Here is a 23,797-nt window from a genome sequence, read left to right as displayed (position 1 = left end):
TTTGGGCCTCTGGGTGAGATCCTGACTGAGGAAAGGATCACTCACCATCATGCTGGAAGACTGTGGGTGGGAAAGACCATCTTGAACAAAGCCTCGAAACAAAATTTGCTAGATCAGTTTCAAACATTTAGATGTGTGTTTTCACTTTTATTTGCTTGTAACCATTTCTAACTGTATTTCTTATACTTGAATTCACTTAAAATCCTATCTTCTTTTATTAATAAACTTATTTTATTTTTTAATCTCAACCAGTCCAGTCTGTGTTTAAACTGAACTACTTGGTAACTCCAGGTAAAGTAGCAAACAGTTTAATATTGACTTCTTACAGGGGCAACAAACCTTTAATATCTGAACTATCCAGGAGAGAGATGGACAACACAGAACATGCATTTTTTCTGAAAATGCAAGACTGGGAATGTGTTAGGGTCACCCTGCAATTAGCAACCAAAACTAGGGGAAGCCAGAATGTGACTGCTGTGTTGCTGCCAGGCTATTGGGATCAGAGTTGCTGGACCAGGGCTGCAGCTATACATAGACACTCAAGGTGTGATCTGCATGCTGGTAGCCTGTTTGTGAGCAGCCCAGGTTGGGAGATACAACAGCAAAGCATTGTGAAGAACCCAGGGTTAGGGGCAGGCAGTGACACAACTCCTCACTGGCCTGCATTTGCACCCCTGAATGTGACAATAGTGTATTTGGATGTTCAGAAAGCCTTTGACAAGGTTCCTCTCCAAGGGTCTTAAGCAAAGTAAGCTGACATAGGATAAAATATCATATATCAATAACTGGTTAAAAGATAGGAAACAGGGTAGGAATTAATGGTCAGTTTTCACAATGGAGAGAGGTAAACAGTGGGGTCCCTCAAGGGTCTGTGAGGGACTGTACAACATATTCATTAATTAACTGGAAAAGGGGGTGAATAGTGAAGTGACAAAATTTACAGATGATACAAAATTATTCAATATAGTTAAGTCCAATGATGACTGTGAACAGTTACTACAGGGGAACCTCACAAATTGTATGACTGGGAAACAAATGGCAGATGAAATTCAACATTAATAAGTGCAAAGTAATGCATATTAGAAAAAATGATCCCACTACCCATATATAATGATGGGTCCTAAATTATCTGTTACCACTGAGAAAAGAGATCTTCAAATCATAGATTCATAGATTCTAGGACCGGAAGGGACATCGAGAGGTCATCGAGTCCAGTCCCCTGCCCTCATGGCAGGACCAAATACTGTCTAGACATTTATCATCATGGAAAGTTCTCTGAAAATTTCAGCTCAATCTGCAGCAGCAATCAAAAAGGCTAACAGAATATTAGGAATTACTAGGAAAGGCATAGAAAATAAAATACAAAAAATATTATAATGTCATTATGTAAATCTATGGTGCGCCCACACCTTGAATATTATGTCCAGTTCTGGTTGCACTCTCTCAAAAAGGATATAGTGGAACTGAAAAAGGTTCAGAAAAGTGGAATAAAGATGATGAAGGGTATGGAACAACTTCCATATGGAGAGAAACTAAAAAGATTAGGGCTGCGCAGCTTACAAAAGAGACAACTAAAGGGGGGAGTTGAGTGAAATCTATACAATCACAATTTACCCCTTTCCATAAAACAAAACAAAAGAGTCACCCAATTAAATTAATACGCAGCAGATTTAACACAAACAAGAGAAAATATTTTTTCACACAATGCAAAATTAACCTGTGGAACTCATTGCCATGGGATGCTGGGATGGCAAAAGGTATCAATGGGTTAAAAAAAAAAAAAACCTAGATAAGTTCATGGAGGATAGGTCCATCAATGGCTATTAGCCAAGATAGTCAGGGATGTAACCCCAGGGTGACCCTAAACCACTGACTGCCAGAAGCTGGAAGGAGAAGATAGTGGTGGAGCTCTCAAAAATTGCTCTGTTCTGTACACTCCCCCTGAAGTTCTGGTACTGGCCACTGTTGGAAGACAGGATAGTGGGCTAAATAAGCAGTTCTTATACTTGTATGCTTTTGATATACGTTGTTATCTTGCTACGGGTAAGTAAATTTATTTATTACTAATCTTTTTCAATATTTAAACAATTATTTTCAAAAGTTTTTCCCCAAAAAATTCAATGTATTGATTACATACAATATCCTTCTACATATATAAATTCACACACACACCACCATGCAACCTGGAGGAATGGAGAGAAAAAATGTTGTATTTTCCAGGTTTCACATTCAATAGATAGATAGAGTAGATAGGATATACTTATTACCTATCTAACTGGTCCAGGCTGACTAGTTGTGCATAACTGTGTTATGTTGAACGACTCATGTGTAATTTTTCAGAACAAAAATGTTCAATGTTGGCACACAGGGAAGAAATATATAAATATATATTACTAGATTTCTTTGCCTCTGTCCTATGGGTTTAAGCTGGTCCTTTTTTCCCCCTCTATTAGGGAAATATAATATCTAGGGCCCTACCAAATTCATGGCCATGAAAAACGCATCACGGACCATGAAATCTGGTCTCCCCCTGTGAAATCTGGTCTTTTGTGTGCTTTTATCCTATCCTATACCGATTTCACGGGGGGAGACCAGAGTTTGTCATATTGGGTGTCCTGACCAAAAAGGGAGTTGTAGGGGATCACAAGGTTATTTTAGGGGGGATTATGGTATTGCCACCCTTATTTCTGCACTGCCTTTAGAGCTGGGTGGCCAGAGAGCAGCAGCTGTTGGCCAGGCGCCCAGCTCTGAAGGCAGCGTCCTGCCAGCAGCAGCGCAGAAGGTTAGCTTTACCATACCATGCCACCCTTACTTCTGAACTGCTGCCTTCAGAACTGGGTGGCTGGAGAGTGATGGCTGTTTACTGAGGGCCCAGCCCTGCAGGCAGCAGCACAGAAGTAAGGGTGGCAATACTGTGCCATCCTTGCTTCTGCGCTGCTGCTGATGGCGGCTCTGCCTTTAGAGCTGGGCTCTCAGCCAATAGCCACTGCTCTCCAGCTACCCAGCTCCGAAGGCAGCGCCACCACCAGCAGCAGCGCAGAAGTAAGGGTAGCAGTACCGCAACCCCCTACAATAACTCTGCGACCCCCCCACCCAACTCCTTTTTGGGTCAGGATCCCTACAATTACAAGACTGTGAAATTCCAGATTTAAATAGCTGAAATTATGAAATGTATTATGTTTAAAATCCTATGACCGTGAAATTGACCAAAATGAACTGTGAATTTGGTAGGGCCCTAATAATATCATTATAAATATAATATAACAATCCATGTTTTCTAACCTCAAAGGGATGTGTAAGTTTCCTTATTTCTCTCTCTCTCTCTCCATCCTCGATTTTTATTCACTTCTTTAAAAAAACAACCCTAGTATTCTTTTTTTAAAAACTTTTCCTTTCATGTTTCACTTGCTAGGAGGGAAAAGATGGTCCAGTGGCTAGGACACTACCTTAGGACATGAGAGACCTGGTCTTAACTCCCCACTCTACCATGGACTTCTTATCTGATCTTGGGCAAGTCCCATAGATTCTCTGTGCCTCAGTTCCCATCTGTAAAATTGAGTTAATAATTCTTCACTATTTTACAGGGGTGTTATGAGGATAAATACAATAAGGATTATAAAACATTCTCAGATACATTGAGGAGAAACACTATATCAGGTTGTTGTTGTTGTTATTATTATTACTTCTTTATCTTACTACCATTCTTTTTTTCCTGCCTCTGCTTGTCTTCCTTCTTCCCTTTACAGTTTTTCATTTTTCCTCAATCTCTCCCCTCATTTCTTTTTCTCTGCAGCTCCAACTATCATCTTTCAAGTTCCTCTGACCATCCCCTTTCCAGGTGACCCTCATCCCCTGACTCCTCCATTAATCTCTACCCCCACTATTGAATTCAGTCCAATTCAAGCCTATTTCTCCTCTCACAACTCAAGTCTGTCTACATTCCCTTGCTCATTGCTGAAGCCATGTTCTAGGGACCTTCTCCTCTGTAGTCACGTTTTAGGAATCAACTCACCCTGAAAGGTGGTAGAACCTTCAGGGATCCCCTAAATTCCTGCAAGTACCCACCTGGGCTGCATGTGGATCCGATTGCCTTTCAGGTCTTTTGGGGGGCTATCCCCGTTCACCTTGTGGCTCCAATGCAGCAGGAGGGCAGGGATGCCCCCTAGAGAACTACAGAGCAGCTGTTATGTGTCAAGTCAGCCTTAATTCCCTGAAGCTATACTGATTCGATTTGAGCCCCGGGTAGAATACTAAAAACGTAACAATATTTAGCTGACCACGCTTTATTTCATTTTTCAGATTTGAGAATAGTGAGGCTTTTTTATTCACACTATTGAGAGAACTGAATAATGTCTGTCTGTCTATATCACATACCTGTGCAGTATCTACCTAACACCTACTGCTTTCTCTCTGGACTTTATAAGGCTTTGTAAGTTCAACACAGAACTCTGCAGAAGAAGTGAACTATGACATGCAACAATATCCTATCACCACATTAACATGGATAACTGAAATTAATCCTTTAAAAAATTGCTTCGGAAAGCTCTTGTCTCTTTTGTTTCTCTTTTGTTTCCTTCCAGATATCTGTGGTTGTGAAGTACGGCAGATTGAACCAAACTAAACTGTCCAATAAAACTAAAATTGAACCAAACCCAATTTTAAAATGTTGTTTATCCCATCTTTGTGCCCTCTACTGCTGGCGAAAATCAAGATGTACAGAAGCATGGATATCATATGAGAAAAAAAAACTGTTCTTGTGGCATTTCTGATCCAGATGAAACTGGAAATCTCATAAGAAATCTTGTTCTTCTGAAATTTCTACTCCAGTGTATGGATGGAAGAGATTCAGATAAGGCAGCAAAGTTTTTATGTAAACTGAAGCTAAACTGCCAGAGGAAGGGGATGGAGCCTTGAAGATCACAAAATGGGGGAATAGTATAAGTGTCAGAGCAGAGCCGGTGGCAGAAAATCACTCAAACAAGAGAGCTGTCATGGGAAGGGATCTTCAAAGAGTGAGGATGAGTATCTGAACTATTGGATGCCTACCTGAACTGAATTTCTAAACCTTTAAAATGGGTTGATCATTTACCTGCTAAATTATTTGTGTATCTTCACATAGATAAAACAATGGCAGTGTACGGGGGAGTAGGTCCAGCTACATCTGTGAGGATCCATTCATATGGAATTAAGCCACTGTAGCACACAATAAATTAGAGCTCTGTATTAGATTCTGCATCATTTTCTAACTTTTGTCTTACACTTCATCCTATTTCAGTTTTGATTGCTTTGCACTAACAGTTATCACAAGTGACAGATAACAATGGTACTGCAGCAAGGCTGCAATTTAGCTGTACAAACACTATTTTACTGACTATTTGTCCAGAACTATATGTTCGTTCAGTGATATTTAAATAAGGGAAAAAACATAAAATAATAATATAATGGCACATTTGAAAAATTAAACATTAACACCCACAATTTTCAAACTTGAATGCCTAAAAATTAGACGCCTAAATCCTCATTTAAGTACATAAATAAAAGTGGCTTGCAATGTTTTCTTTAAATCAGCATCATTTTATTACTGCATTATGTCCAGCAGCTTTAAATTTACAAAATCAAGAATGTGACTTTACTATATTCTGCTATGGGAATAGTACACAACAACAAAAAGGGTTCATTAGGATTTGTTGAGACACTAAGCATAGAATAAACTTATTTTCTCAGAGCATCCTTGAACAATGTGTGGTGTAAAAGATCTATGCTGCTCCTCAAACATACCTGGCTGTAGCTCTGAATGGCAGCTCTGGCTTGACTGCTGCGGGCTGGGAGCTGTGATGTTGCTGTTTCACCCAGGGCAAGGGTCTGGTTGCTATGGTAGCTCGCTGAATACTGGAAAGACCCTTCAGGTTTGGAATTGAGCTGAAGTGCACTCTGGGATAGAAGGCTGGGCCCTGTGTTGAAAGTAATGTTGAGCAGTCAGTGACAGTCTCAGTGAAAGAGAAAGAGCATGTATTATTTATCAAGAGTTGCTAGGAATTATCAAATGAATGGTTCCAGTTTTTCACATTTTGACTTTTCAGAACTAAAATCAGGTCAGATAATTTAAAGTGGCACATTATCACTTAAACAGCATTGTTTTAAAAAACAAGTTGTCTTATTCTGCTAAACAAAGTAACAGGGCTAAGTAAAACAGATAGCAGTATTTGATAAAAGAGTCCTTTTTTTCCTGATTCCATATAAAGTATTCTGTGTTTAAAATATGTTTTCAAGGTTTTGTTTTATAAACACTTCATTTAGTTTCCATAATTAAATCCAGTTGTTCAGTAGAGGAAATGCTGAAAAGTCCTCCTCCTGGAACCCCAGCACATTAAATCTATTGATCCCTGACAATTTGTAGTAAATATGTGGTGATGTAATACTTTGGTTCCCGTAGGGAAGAAAGACTTTAAAATATTAACAGCACCTCTCATCATGTAGGACTCACCCTGTTCTCAGTGAATCTCTGATGACTAGTTTGTCAGCTTATCTTATCTTTTCTATCAGAGTAATGCACAGTAGGAGAAGGAAGTAAAGATAGTGTGCTTAAATCGGTACTGCCAAAGTGAAAAGTATTTAGAGTGATGGGGAAATGAGCAGTACTACTTTCCCTAATAATGTAGCTGTTCTGTGAAACTAAAACATACTTTAAAAAGGCATAAGATGATTTAGAATATATTTTTATATATATGCATCTTGAAATTAAATCTCCTAATTTTAATACTTAGGAAAGGTGCATGATTGGGTAAAGTACGAGCAACAGCAATACGAGCTTCCCTACACTGCCCTGCCGATATGCGTCAACCTTGACCTTGAGGAACAATCTCATTTTGAGGGTGAGAAAATACTTCATTTTTTATCCCTGTTACACACAAAAAAACTACATTAAAATAATATTGTTGACATTGCAAAGTCAAGCACTCAAGAGTTAAGAAATGACAGAATTAAAGTCCCCTCCAATCTATCCATATCCCAGTCCTCTCCTCCCCACCTCTGACTCCTTGTCCTATTCCATTGTCCTTTCCTTCAATCACACACACAGAACCTGAGGAGAGCTCCCCCTCCCAGCCGGTTGTGTTTGCAGGCTCTCTCTTCCAGCTTCAGATCAAGTCTGGACCCCACAATGACTTCCCAATCATTATCTTCTTCTCCATTTTCTCCTTCTCCTTTTTCTCAAGCAAAATTCTTTCTTCTTCCCTCCCCACTTTTCTCTTTCCAGTCCCCCCAAGTTGTTATCCTTCTCTCTCATTCCAGTTCCCAAAACTCAAATACAATACACATTTACTAGCTTGCTTTTGTTAAGTTCACAAATAGTTTCAGGTTGATCCAAACTGCATTTTTCAGTAAATAAACTATTGATTTGAAAAAATTCACGCAGCTCTAATCCAAATTCATAAAACAACCTTACAGTTTCACCTACAGAATGAATGTAGCCCAAACAACATATACTATGCCTCAAATCCCATCATAATAGGAACAAGCTCCATAATGTTAATATGGATTTGTGGCCTTTCAAATATTCAACAGCAGACATGTAATACATACATTGATCAGACACTACTGCTCTTCCCTCATAGGTTTATCCAGTTGGTTTCAGTGGGTGAAATGCTCTGGGGTCTGAGGCCATGAGGCTTGATTCCCCACTGCTTTGCATCTTGTTTTATGGTCACATCTGTGCAAAGTGTCTGTAAAACACTAATAAATCGGGCTAGTCATATTTGACTCCCACTTTGCACAAGTCTAAATCACTTCTCAAACTGTAAGACTGTGGAGAATCAGGGCCAGTGTTTGTAGAGTGGTCACATTCAGTGTGGACATTTGGGTGTATGTGGCTGAGTAGGGACAGGAGGTCTCAGACCCAATTCAGGAGGGTAATTAATAAGTACGGGGATGTTTCATGATTGTCCTTTGTAGGGGAGTTTCTACAGCATTTTGTGATTTTAGAGTAGAATGGAGAGTTGTTTGAGGTCTATATGTAAAGGGTGAGACATGAAAATACTGTGATCTTTTGCCTACAGTGGGATGGTGGAAATCCATGACTTTAGACTGTATATGAAAAATAAAATGAAAGATGCTGACATAAGCTGGCTCCAAAAAGGAAAATTAATTGCAGGTGTTGCTTACTATGTTACAGTAGACACCATTTTAAAAGTTATTTATTGAAGTTCCTATGTAGGTGCTATCAGATATCACACTTCTTTCTTATTTCTAAGCATAGGTAAAACCGGTTGTACAGTGATCACCACTAGAAAGTCAACATTTGTCAACATATGCCCAACAGTGGGACTGTGTGACTGTCATGGTGGAGTGAGGAAGTACATTCAGTAAGCTCCCACTCTCCCCCTTCCTAATTAGCAGCAACATTGGTAGCAGAGCGCCAGCTAGACCCCATACCCTATACGATTGCAAGGGACAGTGGTACTTGGACTGAGGGCTGCTCCTCCCCCTTTTTTCCCCTCAGAGGAAAAGGGCTAAATTTACAGATGTCTGCAAGTATTCCATAGGAAAGCAACTTTGATTTCCTCAGACATTCTCAAAAACCCATAGAATATATCAGATGGGTCAAACCCATACTACGAGAAACCCAAAAGTTCCTGACCTCAGTACCAGAATCAAATACAATAGACCAGGGGAGGGCAAATTATGGCTTGCAGGCCAGATCCAGCCTGTCAGGGCTTTCAGTCTGGCCCATGAGATTGCCAGCCCCATGGTTCAGCGGGGCTAAGGTAGGCTCCCTTCCTGCCCTGGCCCCACGCTGCTCCCAGAAGCGGATGGCACCACATCCCTGCAGCCCTTGGGGGAGGAGGGCAGAGGGCTCTGTGCACTGCCCTCGCCTGCATGCACCACCTCCCGCAGTTCTCATTGGCCGGGAACGGAGAACCACGGCCATTGGGAACTTCAGGGGTGGTATCCACAGGCGAGGGCAGCGCGCGGTGGAGCCACCTGCTCTAGCCCACTCCCAGGAGCCACTGTGGACATGCTGGCCACTTCTGGGAGCAGTGTGAGGCCAGGGCAGGCAGGGAACCTGACTTAGCCCTCCTGCACCCCGCACCCCAACCCTCTGCCTTCGAGCCCCTGCCGAACCCTTCCTGCACTCCAACCCCCTGCCCTGAGGCCCCTGCCATACTCCGCACCCCATCCTGCACAGACCCCTGCATTGAGCCCCCTCCTGCATCCCGCACCCGATCCCACACCCCACACTCCCTCCCACACCCCAACTCCCTGCCACAGCCCTACATTCATGGCTCTGCATACAATTTCACCACCCAGATGTGGCCCTCGGGCCAAAAAGTTTGCCCACCCCTGCCATAAACTCATTTTACCTGGTGAAAAATGAACTCCACTAGAACATTGGAAAAGTAAAGACCGTATTAGTCTGGTTTGAGGGAGGACATGTAAACACAACAGGATTTATAAGCACTCTGTGAAAACGTGGCAAACATGCTATTTATTGAATAGCATTCCTAAAATTCTGAGGGAACTGCTTTGAAAAATAATTTTTCTTCTGAATCAAAATCTGCTTTCAAAACAATGGGATCTTTTCCCCCCAAAAGATGCTTTTGGAAAGGTTTGAAGTGGAGCTGTGTGAACACTTCCAACTATGATTCACAAGACATTCGTGAATTTGTGCATGAGAACTGGTATTTGAATTCTCAATGTATCATGTTGTGGCCAAAAATGTTAATTCATGTGATACTGTGTCACACTCAATATTTCAACTATTTCCATAGAACCTGAAGATGAAGCTTTGAGAGATGTGAAGTTTTGTACTTTTAACTAGAAACCTCACCTTTATTTATGAATTCTGATCACACTGAGTCAATTAAGCCTTGGTGTGACTCCAGGGAAACCAGCAATGACGTTCATCCGTTGTGTTTAATATATGTGAGAATTCATCTTGGGGATAATCACAAGAATGAGACTCAAGAAAACTAGTTGTCTTTTTGGTTCTGCCATTAACTATGTTACCTATGTGTCATTTAATCCTCAGTGCCTCCATTTTCCAATCTGTAAAATGGAATAATGACAAAGGACTTTGGAATCTAGAAAGTGATAAAGAAATTAAGCAATATGTTTATACAATTTTATCTAAAAATATGGATTAGGTATTGCAATCATACTCAAGCTAGTATAGCTTAACAGTTACTTGGGGAGGCATTTACACATTCATTGCCTTATTAATTAATAAAGTTTGTGGCACTTTGAGATCCGTGGATGGAGGATAGTATGGAAGTACACTGAACTAATAATTATTATTATTCAAGTCTGATGTTTAATGGTCTTAGATTGCACCCAAAGCTTGTAAAATTGAGATTTGCAATATCACGTCAAAATACAATAGCCTATTTGGAGTCTGGGGGGACCCAGAGGTATTTTGGACTACACAGAAATTCATAGATTCATAGATTCTAGGACTGGAAGGGACCTCGAGAGGTCATCGAGTCCAGTCCCTTGCCCGCATGGCAGGACCAAATACTGCCTAGACCATCCCTAATAGACATTTATCTAACCTACTCTTAAATATCTCCAGAGACGGAGATTCCACAACCTCCCTAGGCAATTTGTTCCAGTGTTTAACCACCCTGACAGTTAGGAACTTTTTCCTAATGTCCAATCTAGACCTCCCTTGCTGCAGTTTAAATTCTTAACATTGGAATTCATAGAACTTTGGTTTACCAGTATTGTTATTTTCAAACCTCTTGCCTTAAGCTGCTCCACTTTGTTGCTTTTGCCATTCAGTCTCTGTTCAAAAGTGCTGATTCTTGGGAGTAACAGTCTAGGAATACAGTAGTCTGTGGCCATGTCTACTCTATGGGGACTATAGTGGCATGGCTAGGGTGCGATATCGATTCTGGCATAATCCTGTAGTGTAGGCGCAGCCTACACTGACAGAAGGTTTTTTTTCCATCAGTATCATAACACCATCTCCCTGAGTGATGGCAGCTAGGGTGACAGAAGCATTCTTCCATTGACCTAGCTGTGTCTACACCAGGACTTAGGTCAGTATAGCCCCATTCCATTCTCCACACCCCCTTCGGAACTCCAATCCCCTGCCCTGAGCCCCCTGCCGCACCCTGCACCCCTCCTGCACCCCAGCCTTCTGCCCGGAGCCCCCCCCCGCACTCCACTTCCTGTCCTGCTCCCCAACTCCCTGCCCTGAGCCCCTTCCACACTCCGCACTCCCTCCCACCCACCAAACCCCTGCCCTAGCCCTACATGCATGGTCCTGCATACAATTTCCCCACCCAGATATGGCCCTCGGGCCAAAAAGTTTGCTCACTCCTGCAATAGACTAAGTATGAACTCATCAGATTCAAACTAAGTATATCTCAGTTGAGGGCTCATTAAATACAAAGGCATGGAAATTGGACTGACTTTTGGATGTAAAAATACAATAGTTATGTGTTGTACTAAAAATACTGCCTCAGTAGAAAAATGTATATAATGATTTTATGCTAAATTTATTAGGAATGTTGTTAAGTAACAATTTTCAAAAAGTAATGATACAGGCAGTTAATGTAGGAAACTCTGTACTTAACGGTAAGGATATCAGAAAGTATAGTACAAAGCATAAGGAGAAAATGAAAGTTAGAATGTTTAAAATGTACAGTTTATGGTTTTGCATTATAATTGGGGATAATATTGAATATAATTGCAAGGAAGTGGATAAACAAGTACTATACAGATACTGATGTCAAGGTGGGGGGTTGGATAGGGGAAGATGGGGAAGGCATTACATAGTAATGACAATACTGAATATCCCAATAAATGGAGAAAAAAGAATCAGGACAAGCTGGTGCTCCTGGAATGTTAGGGAACTAAATCACCCAATAAAAAACGTACTCTCTCTTTTTAAAAACAAAGAGATATCGGTGGCAGTGCTTCTGGAAACTTACCTGAAAACAAAAGAATTAATCAAATTTTAAAAGTATCTGTGTATATGGAATATACTTCAGCTCAGTAAGAGAAAGGTGCATATACTAATAAGTAAACAAGTAGGATGGGAACCTAAAGACATCAGAACAGATCGAGAGGGCAAATGGGTTTTGCTACACGGTGTGCAGAGGGTAAACCTATTACAACGTATAACATTTTATGTCCTGAATGAAGAGAATGCTGCCTCCAATAATATTTGTGGAATGATTGCAACAGTCCAGGATTCATGGGTAATAGAGGCAGGCAACTTTAACTGCTGGCTTAACCTCATGTCGGATATATAGGGCACTTCGTTTTCAGTTTTTTTTTTTTTCAGGAATTTATCAGCATTTATTACTACTACTACTACTACTACTACAACAACAGGTGAAAATCCATGGACAAAACTATTAATAATGTTTCTGGGTAAATATTGGGGTTTTTTTGTGGATGGAAGAACAGAGGAAAAAGTATTCAGTATTTGATGAATGGATTCAATGTGGTTTGCTGCAGAACTAAAACAGAACTCAAAACCAAATGCCACCTCTGAGTTTAAGAAAACACTATATCTCTAATCCCCAAATAAACCTTTTCATTTGAATGAACAGTTTACTTTTGTAGAGAAAACTATTAGCCTATAAATATTTACATTTAACATTTGGGCCACGCCATTGGGCATATACTCAACTTTATCCTTTTATCCTGTTTTTTTTTTTTAAACTTTTGAAAACTTCCTTATGTTCTGAAATGTATTCTGATTTTGATTTTTGTTTTCTTCCCATTTTAGTGTCAGATCTTTAAACCATTATCTGCTAATAGCTTGCAATGTGTAGGTGGTGGGCGTGAGATTCATCGGTAAGTTCAGATGCGCATGCACTTTAGAGCTTGTTTATTTTGTGTATCTTCTAGACTAATATATAGCCTTACTTTAACAGGCAGCTTTGCATATACACACAGACTAATGTATTATCGTAATACATATATCGGATGCAAGTTCATTTTTATATATTTGAATGATACAAAAGTAGGGTGAAAATTGGGGAAAAAAAATGAGTAATACTTCTTGTAAAACCCAGGATTATTATTTTTTTTTTGTAAAAATCAGTTTAAACTGAAAACAAAGGGGGTTATGGATATACTGCTAGCTAGGCAAGAAGCTCCATCTAAAATGCTGAGATACAGTAATCAGAATATAAAGACCAGGACATGATGGGCTCCTACATCCTAAGGGTGGGGATACTTCACTTTTGTGTCTGAAATTGCCAAAACACATACTAGAATAGATTTATTGTTGTTATCAATGAAATCCTTAATGTTAGAATGGAAATAACATATATCTTCTGCCATGCAGCAGTCTTCATGAAAATAAAGTCCAATTGAGGACTAAGAAAAAGATTTGGGGGGGGGGTGAGAAAACCATATTGTTCATGACATTATGGATGATGCCTTCCAGGATATAACCTTAGGAACTAGGTGTGAGGCCTTTAAAGTGGTAATAAGGAGACATAATCTCATACAATAGCTATGGCGGGGGGGCGATGTAGGCAAAAATAGGCAGATTTAAAGGGACAAATTTACAGTTTTCAGAAGCAATATAACTTAACTAATAACACAGAATCCAAGAGAGTAAGAATGACCTCACCACACATTAAGTGATGGGAGTCATTGTCTGATTTGTTTGGAAAACGTGTGTGCCTCTTTACGGGTTAGAAAGACAGGGAGTGACTTTCTGCTACAAGTATCAGAGGGGTAGCCGTGTTAGTCTGTATCTACAAAAACAACAAGGAGTCCGGTGGCACCTTAAAAACTAAGGGATTTATTTGGGCATAAGCTTTCATGGGTAAAAAACTGCATCTGAAGAAGTGGGTTTGGTACCCACGAAAGCTTATCCCCAAATAAATCTGGTAATCTTTAAGGTGCCACCGGACTCCTCGTTGTTTCTGCTACAGTGGCAGACCAGGCCAGCGTGGGGATGCTGACCCATTCCCCTCTCCCGCAGTGACCAGAAAAGAGGGGGGACTATATAGGTCCATGCTGCTGCAGGAAAAGCCCTCTTTTACCTATTTACCTTTTACAATCCCAGCCGTGTCAGGATCTGCTGTGGGCATTGAGATAGTCGCTCTTTTCTCCGGGAGCTGGGAAGGAATTTTTCCCTCACTGCCAGATTGGCAAAGGTGAAGTGGTGTTTTTTTCACCTTCCACACAGCAGGTTCAGAGGGGGGCTCAGTTGGGGCAAACATGAAGTGGGAGTTAGGCTATGATGTTGCAAGTCATTATATAAATGTGGGGGATACAGAAATCAGATACAATGTATTCGTAAGGATTTACAAGAGGTATTCTCGAAAGGAGTGGAAACGGCAGAGGAGGGGAGGAGGGTTCCTATGCCTGCTATAACAGGGAGCCAACCCCTTAAAGCCACCCCCCAACCCTCTTTCGAAGGAGTGGTGGTGAGGCCCTAGCAGCAGGTTGGCTAAGGACCAGGATGGGAAGCCCCTCCCCCAGGTATATATTGAAATGATTATAGAATTACCTGTACTATACACTTTTATGTACCGGGTACTCCCAGACATTTAAGAATAAAGTGACAGCCTAATTAAACCACATCCAGTGTCTCCGGTTCTTCTTCCAGCATAGCCAGACAATGCAAAAAACACTTTCGAAGCACAGACAACAATGGATATGACATAACTGAGATATACTTTATGCAAAATGGGTCTTGTAAGGTATCATTGGAAAGGTTATGATTTACTGAATGCAGTTATCCAATTTCCATGCCTGTATCATTTCTGTATCTGAAGTTAGGAATATTGACTATGTATCTGAATTTCAATTATGCTACTCTGGGTGACGCCCCACTGCTAACACTTCAGGTACAACAATGGAAAAGCCAGACAGGGTGAATGGCCCATCAACGAGGACAATGGACTATGAAAAGGCTTGGCCTTCCTGCGGACACTCCATACTAACACTGACTCATGGGTGCTGTAATACTACAGACAGGTGTTACCTGGGACTTCTTGTAACTATCCCCTGGAAGGGAAAGGGTCTCAAGTTTTGGAAAAAAGGATTCCCGCCTTATGTAAATCCTATTTAAGGGTGGGGAGGAAGGCAAACAAGACTCCTCCTTTCCATGGCCTGTCTGCCCAGGAAGAAAGACTGAAAAAGACACCTGAAGGGAAGACCTGGGGGAGTCCAGACTGAGACAAGTGTCCAGTCTAAAAAGAAATACAACTGGAACTCTGAACCATAGAAACTTTGCAACATGCCTAAAGTAACATTTAGGGTGAGAAGTTACATTTTGTAACCTGTTTCTTAAGTATATTGAGTTTAGCTTGCATATTTTGCTTTATTTGGTTAGTAATCTGCTTTATTCTGTCTGTTATCTCTTATATTCACTTAAAATTCACCTTTTGTAGTTAATAAACTTATTTCTTGTTTATAACATAACCCAGTTTATGTAATTACTAACTGGGGGGGGGGGGGAGGGGAGAAGTTGTGCATATCTCCCTCCATATTGAGGGAGGGGGGAAATTTCAGAAAACCTTTGGGTTTGTTCCCTTAAAGGGAGTGGGCACCAGAGTGTTGGGGCAAGCCCCTTAGGCTGAATCTTTCAAGAGCAGATCTCTGTCTCTCTGTGCAGCTGGCTGTGGCTCTGGCTGTATGCTTGGATGGAAGAGGCTTGTGAGCCTAGTCCGGCAAGGCCCGGTAAAGGAGACCCAGGCTGGCAGAATAGGTTGACTCAGTGGCTTCCCAACACATCAGGTGACTTCCCAAAGGGCCCAAATCCATCACAAACAGAAAAAACCCAGACAGTGCCGAAGAAAGCTTCTCTGAATGGGGGACATAGTCAGGCAGATTACTAGCCACACGGATACTTAACAGAAAATCCAGACAAGGCGTATCTCAAGGCCAAAAATGAGATAATCCCTTTATGTGTTTTTAGGAGTAACAAAATATTAGAGAAATATTTCCAGGAGATATACACTAGCAGATAAGTAAACAAGGAAGATCTGGGAATTAATATACTGCAGAATATTAAAATGCCCAGAGGTATTTTTAAAATGAAAACAGTTAAAAAAAAGGTTCAATAACACAGGAAGAAATAGAGATAGCAATTACATCATTGAAATCGGGGAAGAGTCCTGGGCTAGATTAATACAACTCTGAATTCTATAAAACATTTAAAGCACAGATAGCTCCCTTGTTAGCAAGTGAACTCCAGCCTTCTCACACAAAGAGTGCTAACTGGGCACTTTCTATAATTTAGATGTAGTTTTGATATCTAAAACACAGCAGGATTTATTGGATCCAGCATCTTACAAGCCTATATTTATTAAAAAGATGGACAGTAAGATTCTGATTAAAATACTGATATCCAGTTTAGAGACAGTAATACCTAAACTGATGCCCCAAAACCAAACTGGTTTTATAAAAGAAAGAAACACATTCCATAATACAAGGAAATTTCAACGTGCTACAGCACTCCGAGTGCACTAATAAAAAGGCCTACACTAGAAATATGGCTACTGTTAAGGATTTTGACGGAGAACACCACACATTTATATTCAGAAATACTGGAGAAATTTGGTTTAGGGGAACACTTTCAGAAGTGGATCAAATAATCTATAAAAACCCTATGGCAAGTATCTGCAGAAATGTTGCAAAAACTGAGCCAATGCCATTATGCAGAGGAACAAGACAAGGACGTCCCTTATCAACCATGTTATTTCATTTAATTATTGAACCATTAGCACAAAAGATCAGGTACAGTTAAGAAATTCAGGGAATAAGTGTATTGGGAATAGAAAACAAAGTTTCATTATATGCTGATGACCGTATGTTTTTCATGCAAGATAGAATTAAAAGTTGTTCAGTAATACAAGAAATAATTGAAGTTTTTGGTATCAGGTAACAAACTAAACTACTTTAATTCAGAGATGCTACACCTTGACTGTCAAAGATGGATGGATAGAAAATGCTCACTGAAAGTAATGAATAATAAAATTAGATATTTAGGCATTAATGTATCACCTAAAGTGGGGATGCATTTGAATTAAATATTAAGCCATTAATAAAATTATCTACAATGATCTAGACAGCTGGACACTATTACCAGGGACTCTGGTAGGCAGAAAGTAAGTACTTAAAATGAATGTCCTAACCAAGTTCTGTATCCTTTTCCAATGATTCCCTTTACACCCCCTTATTCCAATTTAACTAACTAACTAACTAACTAACTAACTAAAAGTTATTCAAAGTTTCCTATGGTCAAACCAGAAATCAAGAATCAAAACAGAATAGCTAAAATGTTGAGATGGGAGACCTGATGCTACCTGATTTAAAAAGATACACTTCTACCCCGATATAACGCTGTCCTCGGGAGCCAAAAGATCTTACCGTATTATAGGTGAAACCATGTTATATTGAACCTGCTTTAATCTGCCAGAGCGCACAATCCCATCCCCCTGGAGCGCTGTTTTACCGCGTTATATCCGAATTCGTGTTATATCAGGTCACGTTATATCGAGATAGAGGTGTACTATAAATTGGCACAAATTAGTTTGGTACTAGAATGGATTTCTAATGGCAAAAATCCATCATTAATACGGACAGAACAGTAATTGGCAAACCTGATCTCATTACATAATTGTGTACTAGATCTATATTCAACATTTTGGCATCAATGAAACTTCATCTCTTACTTAAAATGCACTTAATATTTGGGAATAGGCGAGGTATTTGACCAAACAAATGAAAAAACCCACATGTTGGTCAAATAAAAAATACGAAATAATAGTGCTTCCATACCCAGGCTGAAGAACCCCTTAAATAAATACATATAGGTGAAACATTAAAAAAAGAAAAGTACGCACAATACAAGTTTATACAGATTTCTTTCTTTAATTAAAAAAAAAATACTTCCAGAAAAGAAAGCAACTAACAAACCTATCTACATTAGAAAATTCCATACAAGCACTTGAAGTTTCATTGGTCAAGATTATGTCTAAATTGAACATATAATTCCATTACTATGTTTTTAAAAAACACAAACCACATACAGCTATTAAGTCATGGAGTGTAGACTATAAATATAGAATAGCATAAAAAGAATTGAATGAGATAATGCAGATGATAAATATTGGCTCCAGTACTAACCAGTGCAAGTTCTGTAATATTTTGTTCACGGAATGTATGTTTCTCCATCCCTATATAAGAACACATTTGTATAACATGCAAAACAGTACACAATATGGGAATGCTGGATGATAAAAATATTTTGAAAATGTGAAATAGGTAAATAAATAAAAAAATGCTAGAGATTGAATTCAAACAGCTCTAAAATCCTGCACTGGGAGTTGGTCTGTTAAAAAGATTACAGGAAGCTATTTTTATTCTCTTTATAGAAAAAAAAATCCTTAATTTGTGGACCTATGCAACGGCTCCTACTGGAGATCACTGGAAGAAACAATTAGTAGAATGGCTAATAATACAAGACAATATTTTTTGTGTCAATAGTGCCACAAACTCACAAAAAAAAGTATAGTACATCTTGCACGATTACTGAAATCACTGAGATGCCTTAATACCGATATGATAATATTGTACTTAAAGAAACAAGAGATAATGAAAAAGGGCATACACAGAGGACAATAACTGAATTATAAATGCTGACTTTTTTAATGATGAACACTGTACTATGTACTGATGGTGAAAAGGTAACAGGCCTGATTTTCCACTTTATTGCACCACATTTCAACTGGTGTAACTCCACTGAAGACAATAGAGTTACAACATAAACTCCCCCAGTACTTCCTATAGTAGTTATAACCCCTGTGTGGTGCCCTACAATAATTTTAGTTCTGCAGAAGTCTCTATGGATCTGGCAACCAACTAACCATCCATCCATCCACAACAACAACACCCTAAAAAAAAGGATAAGGCAATATACCAAAAGTGGAGTTAATACACTATTTTTTTCAGTCTCAAAACTTTAAAAGTAAACTTTTCCAAAAGTGGAAGCCTCTAATTCCTCAAGCAGTCATATATCATATCCGATTACTGTGTTGTCTGACTGTCTCTGTTTTCAGAGAAATTCTCCTCTGACAGAAGATGATGCATGGAATGTTCAGAGGAATGGTTACATTCTGGCAAGATGGGTGGGTCAAATTCTGATTTACAATGGAAAGCCAATTATAATACTTGCTCTGGATTGACTATTATTTCTTCAAATGACTGTTTGTCTTGTCTGTTCTCTGAGTCTTAAATACAAAACTCAGCTACTTCTATTAGCTGAAAAAGGGGATAACACAATTTTTTTTTAAAAATGCACTGTATATTTTATTGTTTACTGAAGTTCATTCCTTTCCTCAAAGGAATCCATTTCACTTTAGCTGAACAGATAGTCACAGGTTTTAGAATTCTGTAGCATCCAAAGTCCTGTGGCAGTTTCGGGGTACCAAATGTTTTAACCAAACTCACTTAAAATTACCTGATTGGTGAAAGGAGGCACTTCAAAAAAAAACTCTGACAGTTTAGAAAAGCCTGATTTCTAATAAGAACAACAGGCCAAATTTCTCTCTGAAGGAACTCGGCTGATGTCAGAGAGATGTATATAGAACAAAGACTTTGTTAGAAAACATTATTTTCTTCAGATTTTGATTTTTCAGTTCATACCCAGGCAGGCATGAAGATGCTATGTGATGGTACCTGTTGCTTTCACATTCTTTTATTTCTCTGTGCAATGAAGGTTGCTAAAGCTCTACTTCTTTAGGGGCCACTGAAGCATAATGGAAAATTTCACCTTAAACTTCATAAACAAATATTTTAACGGGAAGTATCAACTCTACAAAGCTTTATAAAAAGTTCTGGAAATGTTTCAGTACATGTCTAAAGAAAGAAACAAAGAATTTTCAGTTACTTTTTAGCATGTAAGATTTGTATTAAGAATCAAAGGAGAGCATCAATAAAATTAACTTAGGAGCTCTAGAACTTCTGCTGTATGAAAGCAGATTTTAGATGGGCAGAGTTGAGTGACACAGAATACTGGAATTTTAGCATATTTAAATAATACTTCTTCAAAATTTAAAAGGGCTACTTTTTCTGTGGCATATTTTTGTGCCAAACCCTTTCATAATCACTGTTTTTCCACAGAGTAGGTTGTAGCAGCATTTAGCTCACTGCTCTCTTACCATGTGACATGGCTTCTAGGTTGTAACCACATTCTTTTACAATCTGCTGGAATATTACAGGAAGTGCAAAACATATCACCTATGGACATATTAAGTATTATTTATAGTGTAGTAGTGCCAAAAAGTGATAGCACTTTCCAAGCAATGAAGAAGAGACAGTTGCTGTCTCAAAAAGAATAGCACCTTTTATCTACTCTGAGACATTGAAATTTGACAGAAATATTTCCTGCCTTAGAATCCGTTTTTCTGCTCCAACATCTTACATTCTGTGAAGAATAATCCTCACTTTAAAGTAGGTCAGTTTGTCTACAGAGGCAAGGGCAAGCAGGGTAGCCAGACCATGTCTGCCATTAGAGTGCTAAACCTTTCAGAAGTGAGGAAGTGAAAAAAGCTCAAAAACTATGAAGAAATCAGATCTCCCATTTCTCCCTCCCCCAGAGAGAAAGATACAAGAGTAGCACTTTCCGAAGGGTGTTGGGAGTCAGAGAGAATGGTCCAATTTTTCCTAAATTCTTGAGTTTTTTTGCTGTGAGCTCTACATAACAATAACAATGACACTATGACATTATCATCCCTCGGTCTTTTCTTTGCACTTTCACAGTAAGTGAAAAAGCAATTCAAAGTCTGAATGACACTTTTTCAAAAGTATTTTATGCTTTGCAAGGTTTTTTTCTTTAAATCTGTAATGACTAATCCAGCCTCAATCAATGCAGCTCTTCGGTAGAGACTTCATTCTTTCCCATTACTTACCTACAGCCACTAAACAGGTGGTCAGACACATCACATTAATGTGACTTAGAGGAAGGCAGAGAAAATGATCTGAAATTATCAGGCAGCGCCTCATCTCAAAATAAATTACAGCAGTCACTTCTGATATTTTTTAAACAAATTAGGCTGTTAGTAACAATTAATTTCTGTAAGCAAATACATACACAAATATAAAAGATGGTAACACATTAACTGCCATATAAAAGAACTTAATAGATCTAATAAACCTATTCCATTAACTTAGCTATAATACAAGGTATTTTTATTTTCCTTGAAATAGTAGAAATCTACCTTCTCTATGACTTTACAAGACTCAAGTCTTACATCTTTCCTTCTCCAAAATGGAATGGCCTCCTTTCTAGTCTCTGAGAAGGGCTAGTTCAAACTTGAGGCTCCTGTGAAGTCACCTAATTGAGGATCATGTCTACAAGTGTTAAGATTTGCTATATTATCTTTTCACTGTGAGAAACTCCTGTGCCACACAAACAGTGGGTAGCTGCGTCCCACATGGGCGCTTGGAAGAGAATAAGGAGTGTGTACAGAACTGATGTGTGTGTGTTTGTGCCAGAAGAGATGTGAAATTAGCAGGTGCAGGTTTATTGTTATGTGGGGAGAAGAAAAAATGAGTGATGTGGTTCAGCCAGAATTACCACAAAAGAGTGAAATCCTGCTTTTGCTCTGGGCTCAAGTAATCTCCCTTGACCTGTGGTTAGCATGTAGGAGCTCATACTCAACAATATGGCTGACAGGTTTTGTTCCGCTTTGTGTGAGATATTTTATGCAAATTATTTAATGAGCCAATTTGCATCTTTGCAAATAATCTCCATATATCCATATACTTAAAGGTCAACACACCCAGCCCTGAGAAAGCGTGGATAGGTCACAGAACTGCACAGGATAAAGGAGTGGGTGCTCTAGCGTTTTGGGGGAAGAGTGTTTCTTGGGGCTGTGTTGGGGGGTAGAGGCTCCTTGGGGCAATGAATTCCTGGAGTAGGTGGGTTGCAGTGGAGACAAAGTGTACTGAGGTCCTGGAGGGGAGACGATGGGTACTGTGGGGGTTAACAGCTGCTTTCATGAGCCACTGTCACCTCCCAGCTGCTGATTCTGGGGCCTCTTCCTGCAAGGAGAGGTGAAGCAGCCTTTAATGTCCTCAAGGTGAAACTGCAAGCACATGCATGTAGCTTTCCCAAAGCTGGCAGCAACCCAGCGGAGTTAACATGTAGGAACACACTTTTGAAAGTCACTCCCCAGGTGACCATAATCAATCTCTTCTCAAATACCTGTATGAGTAATTTCAGGTTATATATTTGTCTATTTGGCTAACCATCCCTGGTTAATTGCCTTCACCCCATTCAGGTATTAAGAAATTAAATTCTTCTTCCACTCTTTCAAGACATAACACAATGCTGACCTTGCTTACATCCTACCACTCCACTCCCTTGACATCTAGTCCTCCTCTTCTTTATTTTTTACTTATTCTAAGACTTAATCCCCCTTCCTTATTACTGTACCTGCTGTCATTATTTCACATTTGTTCTGTTTAAAATATAAACACTGAGGGAGGGACAATTTCTTTTTCTTTTTTTATTTCTGTAGAGTACCAGTAATAAGTAAAATTTCTACAAGTTACACGCATACATGAAAGTCACACTATTGATATTATGGAATAGTTGTAGTATCTGTTGTTCAAAATGATTATTTCACTTTTTCTGGATTTAATAAATAGTACCAAATAATATCTGAGAAATCAAAATTAATTTACAATTCTCTAACCAGCTACATTTTGGATTAAAAAGCAAATGGTTAAACTCTAATACTTTTGCTTTCTTTGGTGTCTAAAGAGAATGATGATATGAAATGCACAGATTTATTTACAGACTGTCAGATTCTATAGATTAAGATTAATGAAGGGTGAGCCTCCAAAGGTTTAAATAAGATTCCCAAGTTTCTCTGAACTACTTCCTGTTAGAATTCACAATGAAAAACGCTCATGAAATTTCTGGTCCTGGAGTCCCATGAGAATAGTCTCTCTCATGATGTTTTTCTTTAACCAGTAGAAAGGGGGGATGTGAAAAGTGGGGTGGTGGGGGGAGGAATGATCATAGAATCATAGAAGATTAGGGTTGGAAGAGACCTCAGGAGGTCATCTAGTCCAACCCCCTGCTCAAAGCAGGACCAAACCTAAACTAAATCATCCCAAAGTATTTAACCAAAGTATTTCAAATTTTAACTAAGATTTGGGTTGTTTCTGGAACTGAACTGATTTGCTCATCCCTAATTGATCCTCCATATTCCTAGATGATTAAAAACAATTATTTAAAGCAACTGGTTTATTGAGATGTTGTAATCCCACTGTAGGTGCACATGTGCCTCATGTGCGTGCATGAGATTAGAGTCTTTTGCAAAGCAGCATCTTTGTGCTCCCATAGAAGTGCATAAAGGGCAGAGAGATACTGACCCTCCCTCAGTTCCCTTGCAATTCAAAGACCACCTTAGCTGAGGACTCCAAAAGTGGGGATTGAGGGCAGGTTGTGGGATCCACACTGACTACAGTATTTTGAAGAACCACTGTGTGCCTGTGTGAGTGAATGGCAAGCTGTGTACCCTCTGTAAGTGGGAAGGAGACACTGAGCTGTGACAGTCAAACAGAGACAGATGTACCGGTCTCCTGAATTTTACATCAGACCTAGCTGCCAAGTCCAGAGCACAATGAATTATGTGTTCTTGTGGAGAAAGATAGGCACACCAAACCACTACATGGTATGTCAGGCTCTACTAGACAGAAGGCACCTGCTATGCCTATCTTTCAGAGAAATTAGACTATCACAGGACTGGCAGGGCTTGGAACCTGCAGGTTTTGAATCTACCATGGTGAAAAGCCCTGTTCG

The 23,797-nt window shown here is 39.5% G+C and overlaps 1 protein-coding gene across 3 annotated transcripts in view; it reads right to left on the bottom strand.

The window, feature by feature from the left end:
- Nucleotides 1–23,797, bottom strand: part of CTNND2 (catenin delta 2) — a 1,183,216-nt gene that overhangs the window by 481,514 nt on the left and 677,905 nt on the right. For all 3 annotated transcript variants that reach the window (XM_054019141.1, XM_054019142.1, XM_054019143.1), the window contains one exon: nt 5,779–5,951. In XM_054019141.1, the coding sequence (XP_053875116.1) occupies nt 5,779–5,951 (173 nt within the window). The remainder of the gene's footprint in view (nt 1–5,778; nt 5,952–23,797) is intronic.

The sequence above is a fragment of the Malaclemys terrapin genome, chromosome 2 (genome assembly GCF_027887155.1).
Source record: "Malaclemys terrapin pileata isolate rMalTer1 chromosome 2, rMalTer1.hap1, whole genome shotgun sequence".
In the NCBI taxonomy this organism is placed as follows: domain Eukaryota; kingdom Metazoa; phylum Chordata; order Testudines; family Emydidae; genus Malaclemys; species Malaclemys terrapin.
This window is presented reverse-complemented; position numbering and strand designations above follow the sequence as displayed.